Genomic DNA, 8,006 nt, shown 5'->3' with positions numbered 1-8,006 from the left:
TTGTGTGGTTTCCACAAAGAAATGTAGAAAACACAAAAGATTACAACACTGTAGAACATCACTGAATTAAATTAGCCTATACACTTTACATATAAATCACATTTCTTATCAATATACATTTAATGATTAACAATAAAGATTAATAATAAGGAAAAGAGGCACATTACAAATAGCCTACATCATTGAAGCCCGTCCTACTGTAGATAAACAGAACATCCCCGCTTATTAACTTACAATAATGTACCTCAGAGAAGCACAAATAAAGATATAGGTGCAAACAGAATAGTGACGTCAACCTTGGTTTTAATAAGCAGTTATTATTTTATGACACAGAACGCATTGGTGAAACTCATGCATCTAGCAAGAACTTAATGCACAAAATAGTCATATTGATTCAAGCATTTAACATTTATGAATGAATTAAATGTCAGTAGCCTAATGAACAATACTGTACAAATTGTAGCGATCACAAGGTAGGTCCTATTCTATCCCAAACGCGTACAGTAAAGTGGACATACCGTATAGCCTACAACACCCCATCAGTTATATTCAGGTCAATAGTGCCACCCGTTGTCGCAGTTTTGTAACTTGGAGAACAACATTCTTTATGTCGAGATCACGAGAAAATTAAGTCGTTATAACGAGAAAACAACTCTTGTTATGTCAATATAACGAGAAAATAAGTCGTTATAACGAGAAAACAAGAAGGGAAAAAAAAATAATGCATGGCTGCTTAGAACTTCCATACTATAGGTCTACATGTTATACACTATTATAATGACATATGATATGGCTTTTAAAGACTGCTTAATTTCTAAATCTCAAAGGTGGAAGTCAGGACTAATAGACTTGGCCTGGAAAAAGGACATGGTATGATAGCTTGGCATTATACAGTGCAAAGGATATCTGGCCTTCTAGATGTAAAGTAGGCTATAACAATGGGCCTCCTGGGTAGTTGCCATTATTATTTGTAGGGTCCAGTGTTTGTGAATTGCTCTTATATATATATATACAGTGGGGAAAAAAAGTATTTAGTCAGCCACCAATTGTGCAAGTTCTCCCACTTAAAAAGATGAGAGAGGCCTGTAATTTTCATCATAGGTTTACCTCAACTATGAGAGACAAAATTAGAAAAAAAATCCAGAAAATCACATTGTAGGATTTTTAAAGAATTTATTTGCAAATTATGGTGGAAAATAAGTATTTGGTCAATAACAAAATTTCATCTCAATACTTTGTTATATACCCTTTGTTGGCAATGACAGAGGTCAAACGTTTTCTGTAAGTCTTCACAAGGTTATATATATATATATATATACATACATGCAGGTGGTGTTCTGAAATGAGGAGGCAAATTTTTTTTTAAATCAAATGTAAATTCCTGTCTCAGTCACATGTTCCTGGTTAAATAAACATTACTTACACTACCAGAAAACAACAAATACAATTCTATTTTATATTTTTACATTAAAAATGTAATCAATATTCTGTTTATTAAAGCCCAGTATGAATCTCATCAAGTTATTAAGCATTTTACATTTATTCCAAAATAATAACTCAAGGCAGTAACAATTTAAACAAAATATTTTATTTGGTAACTTATGTTCAGCTATTCTTTTTAATAGTTAACTTTTAACTATTTTTGAATTATTCGGTTCATCAGTCATCAAAGCTCAGTAAATATTGGTCACAGACACAGAAATTTACTTTAAATTTCAACAAGCTGATTTACTCACTAAAAACTCCCACAGATCATGTTTTCAGACCATTTCAAGTCTTATTTTGACTTAATAAAGTGATTACATCTAAGTGTGTGAGTTGTTTACTTACTTTTTAAAATTAGTCTTCCCATTAATGCCATTATATTGTTCATTCAGACTGATTCGGAAAGATTTCACAGTGATTTGATTCTGTAAAGTTTTTTTTGGTTACAGCAACATTACTGTAGTAAAACCATGTTTTACTACGTTTATACATTTGAAGACGAGCAGTGAGTATAGAATACTAGATTAAAAAATTAGCTAGCTAGAATACATGCATATTAACAGCGTAAACATGAATTAGCCATGCGACCATATAATATGATTAAATGTTAATAAATTAAGTGTATCAGCAATCATACATTTCTTAGAAATATATTTTACCTAGGTGACGAGGATCACTCAGTCGCTTTGTGTCAAACTCAAATGCAGTTACGGGGTTTTTGACCAGCGAATGTGTGCAAATGTGCATTTTGTCCATCATTAAAATGGCGGCGTTACGTTTTCATCACCAGGTATTTGTTATAGCTATATGGGCGCAGCACTCAGTTTCAAATACATAAATTATGAGCCTTTATAGACATAGTGTTTCTTGCGTAGGAAAACGCTGTACTTATTCAAACAGCAAGATCTTTATTTACCCTTGCAGACCTAGTTCAGACCTGCTCTGGAACTTCAGTTCATTCAGTCAAGAGAGAGGGAGTAGAGTTATGAGGTTTACTGACAGTTTGAGCGGATCCAACAAGATTTAGTCACAAGCTCTTTTTAATACCTTTCATTAGCTAAATATTTGTAAAGCAGACAGACAGATGTAAAGGGTGACCAATATCATTGATTTATTGAAGGAAAAAAAAAACACCATCACCAAAAAAAAGGGCACTTCGGAGTGTAAGGGCAAAAAGGGCATGTGCTCTGCACAGGTTGAGCCCTACCTGTGCACGTGCCTGAAGCAAAAAGAGCTATTTAGTATGTGGGAGTGTTGTGTTTTCTCGGGTGAGTCATTCTGTGTGTGTGTGTGTGTGTGTGTTTTATGCAGGTGTTGCTGAAGCGCAGTGGTGGGAGGAGTTTGGAGCAAACTGGAGCACGGATTGCTCAGGCCCTGGACAAGGTAAAAGAACAATGTGGCTCATGTTGAGTACATTAACAATTGCACTGTTTGCTCTTTGTAGATAATTGAGGACCAAATTATGTGAATTGCAAATTGAAGATTTTAATTGGTAAGATTCTAAAAATTGAGTCAGCTGATTAAAAACTTGACTAATTATGTAAGAATGGATAGTGTTAGTCTTATGGAAATATGAAGAAGTGGAAAATACAGATGGAACTGATGAATCAAATTTGTATGTAAAAGTATTAGAAATACTCTTATGCCATTCCACACTCATATGCTGTTTATAATAGGGCTGCAACAAACGATTATTTTGATGATCGATTAATCTAACGATTATTAGACCAATTGACCGACTAATCATAATCGATTATTTCACTGATTAATAATTAGACTTTGATTGATTATTCAGCTTTTGCAGTTAGTTAAAATATTGAGCTATATATTCTAACAAATAAATAAAGGTAAGCACTTCAGCTTTTGAAAGTCATATTATGTAATTACAATTATACAATTAATTTATACTAATGAATATATTTGCCACACAAAATGAGATGAAACTCTCTCATTCACCATTTAATTAGCTAAATGAAAAAGTAACTGAATGGCATCATTCTGCCTAACATCTCCTTCTGTAAGTCGTGGATAAGAAGCAAAATAAAGGTGAGTGATGAGACGCTTTATTTTTGGATAAACAATTTTTATTCACAACATAATTGCTCTTAAAATACAGTATAGGGTTATAATAATCAAAACAGTCCTGAGCTAGATTAAGCTTTGATCTCTGCAAACCAAACTATCACTTTAATGAAATTATATATTTTTTCCACTAATAAAAAGATTTTATCATTTGCTAGCTCCACACTGGAGAGCTGCTTTATAATAGAAATTCAGTTTGTGACAAGCGACACTGACTCTGGTTTTTCATGTTTAATACTGTAAAGCTGCTTGATTTAAGGCTATCTATTTCATAAACTACTAAATAAATAAACGTGACATGACTGGACTTTACTGGAGTGCCGAACTTCAGAGCTCGTGCAAACATCCACATCGCTGTAATCAGATGCTTTCTTAACTGCTGCTTTCACACCGCAGTCAGTTTTTGTTGTGTTTAGTTTATTATCTAGAGGAAAGCGCGCAGCATTTACTTATATATTCATCCAAACAGTGCCGCTACAGCGCCACACTGGGCAAACCACATTACTACAGGCTGTTTCATTAGGTCACAAGAAATCAACGGACTACTCGTGTTTCTCAACCAGGGTGCCGTCTGTCGAGAGCAGGGGTGCTGTGTAAAAAATCCTTTTTAAATTGCTAAAATGTTCAAAAAAGCAGCTATTATATAATATCCATTTCTGATGTCACCAATAATTAGAGATACACTGAAATTCCGGCTGCCGAAAATGAGTTCACCGCTCAGGATTCACTTTCGCGTGGTGTGACACTCTGTGTATTATCCCGCTCTATGCGTGTGTGTGCTCCGCTCAGTCGCTCACGGCCCATGTGAGTGCTCCACTCATATACCGTTCATGCTCATCGGAACAGCAAAGTCCACTCAAAAATCAAGCTGACAGGAAACAACTATGTAGTACAGTATTGTTTCTGTCTGCAATAGCCCTACTGTGCTGTAACAAGGTGTGGTAAATGGGCAACTCTGGTAACGCTGCCCTCTCATTCATTGATCTGCTAACCGTTATGCTCATGTGTCCTCTGATGATAATAATAGCTTTCTAGGATTAAACATTATTTGGATAATTGGTAAAAAAAAAATAATCTCTTAATAGCCCTACTGTGTGTTAGACCTACCTAAAAGCTAAAAAGCTATTTATTTCATTTGTAGGCCTATCGTTATATTTTATTTGCACTATCATTAGTAATTTCTTTATTTGTTCTTATTTAATTATTAACTGCTTAGCCTCCTTGTAATTTTTTATTCAATTCAAAGTTTTAAATCAAGCTATCTCGTGCTACTGCAACAAAACTGAGTGAGCAAAACTTTGTTTAATTACCGTTATAACTAGCTATCTCACAATGTTTACATATGAATAAAAGCCTACATTAAAATCTGTCGTATAAATTGGTCTTTTCATTAGAAATTAGCCTACTGATTGCCACCATTGATGGACAAAATTTTTTTGTAATATTAAAAATATCTGTACGACATATTCTGCAGTTCTTCCCTGCTGTACCGAATATCTATACCTTTCAAAGTATCATATCGAAGTTAGAAATTCAAATATTGTGACAAAATAAATTTTGTAGGGTGCCACAAATTTGTTAAAATTTCCAAAGGGTGCCGCGACTAAAGAAAGGTTGGGAAACACTGGACTACTCGACAACAAATATATTTGTCGACAATTTTTTATTGTCGACGTTACCGATAATGTCGACTAATTGTTTCAGCCCTAGTTTATATACATTAAGTATATGTTTTTTTAAGAATAAATATTTTTTTTTCTATGCAACGATAGTTCATAGTGACTATTGACTGTTAAGCTCAGAAAAGGACAAAAAAGCACATAATGAGTCATAATGACTTGTGTGCTATAGTTCAAATAATATAAAGTGTTCTGAAGCCATATGATAGTTTTGTGTAAGAAATAGACCCAAATGTAGGACATTATTCACTGATAATCATTATCTCTGCTGCAGCACAAGAGTGGCTTTCAGATCATACACATATGATGTCAAAGCTGAAATCAGCAGCCATTACTCCACTCTTGTGGAAGTTTTTTTTTTTTTTTTTAGAAAGTAGAAATAGAAATCTTTTGTAACAGTGTAAAAGTTTTTACTGGCACTTTTGATCAGTTTAATGCGTCTTTGCTGAATAAAAATATGAATTTCTTTCCAAAAAAATAAAAATAAAATGTTGGCCCAAACAGTGGTGGTGTAGATGGTGCAGGTCGGTGCAATGGTGCTTTTATAGTGCGGATTTGGCCTTTTAGGATCTAAATAGCACATGGTCACTGTCATGACAATCATTTCTATGTTAAGATTCTTTAGAAATAATTTTTGTGTATGTGTTTCTCTGAAAAGATATTGAAACATAATGAGGGTGAGTAAAAAAAAGTGACAGATGTTTCATTTTTGTTTGGATTAACATCTTAGAAATTGTTAGCTGCTCATAATTTGTTGTCAGATTGTCTGCTTGAAACATTTTTATATAAAACTAGGATTGTGATAGTAAAAAACTAAAGCTTTAAAGAAGATCAAATGGGACGTTTTTTTCTCTCAGATGAGTGGGCCACGGTGGATGATGCAGAATGAAGCAGGTCTTTTCTGGCGTGCTAAAGGAAATGGCACACAAGCTTTGGCGTGTCTGCGTCAGGCGCTCCATTCTGCCCCTCCTCAGCACAGAGACATGCCTCTGGTCAACACTGCCAACCTGCTGCTGCACTACGGCCTGCATGACGAGGCCCATGAGCTGCTGCAACAGGCCCTGCAGATCAACCGCTCAGAGGTATGCACTGACACTGACCTATAATGCAGACCGTTAAACACCTCACCTTTTTTCAGTGCAGACCACCCAGTTTACACTTTAACTGAGTGACATGCCACTCACATGGACACTCATGGAAATATTCCTCTGATGCTGTAGAAGAATTTAAATGTCAAACATACAATGGTGCTAACTAGTTAAAATATCTGGTCACATTAATTACATGATGTTTATATCGTTGACTATAACTGTTATTGGCCTACAGTCTGTAGCAATCAGTTCAGTCAAGTTAGACAAATTTGCTAAGTTAGATTCAGTGGCTGTTCACACTGTGTCCCATATTTACACTTGCATCTCAGTACACATACAGATAGACATTTTTGACTGGTGCATCTGACTTTTTTTACTATCACATACCATGAGCACTTTGTTTTAGTTCCATGTTGTTCAGAACATGTTTTTTAAACTCAAGAATGAGTTGTGTTAATGTCTCTAAGTCAAAAGTATACTTTAGTTTTTGTGCAAACACTTAACGTATGCATACAGCCGATCAAAGTGTACTCAGTTTGATAGTGTGCAAATAAACACATGCACACTAGAAATTTTACTCCTGTCCAGTGGCTGCTTTATTTCTTTCTAGAAGTTAGAAGCAATAGAAAGTGTCTTTGTACTCTTTTAAACCAGAGTTGTGGATCTCTCTTAAAGACAAGCACTTGTCAACGTGGGCATCTATTGTTGTTGCCATCTCCAGTAGTGTGGGTGTTGTTCCATCTCATCTTTTTTGAGATTTCATGTCACACTCTAGAATATGCTTAGAAACTGAAGTATACCTTGGGCTTTACTCCTTTTGGCGATTGTGCAGCTGCTTTACTGTAAATGTGGCGAGCTTACTGTCAGCTTACTGCAGACTTGCAAAAACAAACGTGATTTTCTCAGGTTCTTCAATTATATATACGGATATAAGGGGGTATACATTTTTTCACATCATATTCTTTGGAATCGATCGCACTTTCGATTGCACTTTCGATCGCAGGTTAAATTGATAGCCCAAAGTATTATATCACCCAAAAATGAAAATTTGCTGAAAATGTGCCCTCAGGTCATCCAAGATGTAGTAAAGTTTGTTTCTTGCTATCACTTGCTTACCAATGGATCCTCTGCAGTGAATGGGTGCCGTCAGAATGAGAGTTCAAACAGATGATTAAAAACATCACAATAATCCTCAAGTAATCCACATGACTCCTGTCCATCTATTAATGTCGTGTGAAGATAAAAACTGCATGTTTGTGATAAACAAGTCCATCATTAAGATCATTATTCTTTTCCAATACAACCTTATCTTAATCTTGAATGACCTCAAAATGTAAAATTTCAATTTTGGGTTAGCTATTCCTTTAATCAAAACAGAAATCTTTTTTATTGTGACATAACTGTATTTTTCTCTCTCTCTCTCTCTTTTTCACACCAGCCTCACACCCTGTTAAGCCTGGTCAACATTCACCTCTCTCAGGGAAACCTGACTGGTGCTCTGGCCATGTTTCGTCGGGCCCTGACTCTCACAGTTCACTGTCCCCAGTGTCGTGCCAGCCTGCCTCTAATGCGCTGTCTCCAGTTTTACCCCTTCCTTTACCATCTCCAGCACCAGGCCTGTCCATGTAAGTAGCTTTCTCCATAAACCTGAAGGACCCTTGCAACACTG

The 8,006-nt window shown here is 35.4% G+C and overlaps 1 protein-coding gene across 1 annotated transcript in view; it reads left to right on the top strand.

Annotated features, from left to right (window-relative positions):
* ttc17 (tetratricopeptide repeat domain 17) overlaps positions 1–8,006 on the top strand; it is a 25,640-nt gene that overhangs the window by 9,376 nt on the left and 8,258 nt on the right. The window contains exons 14-16 of the mRNA XM_016292357.1: positions 2,797–2,868; positions 6,104–6,328; positions 7,776–7,962. Coding sequence (XP_016147843.1) covers positions 2,797–2,868; positions 6,104–6,328; positions 7,776–7,962 — 484 coding nt within the window. The remainder of the gene's footprint in view (positions 1–2,796; positions 2,869–6,103; positions 6,329–7,775; positions 7,963–8,006) is intronic.

This window comes from Sinocyclocheilus grahami, unplaced genomic scaffold (genome assembly GCF_001515645.1).
Source record: "Sinocyclocheilus grahami isolate Dianchi unplaced genomic scaffold, SAMN03320097.WGS_v1.1 scaffold284.1, whole genome shotgun sequence".
Classification (NCBI taxonomy): Eukaryota; Metazoa; Chordata; class Actinopteri; order Cypriniformes; family Cyprinidae; genus Sinocyclocheilus; species Sinocyclocheilus grahami.
Note: the sequence above shows the minus strand (reverse complement) of the source record. Positions and strands in the feature narration are given on the sequence as shown.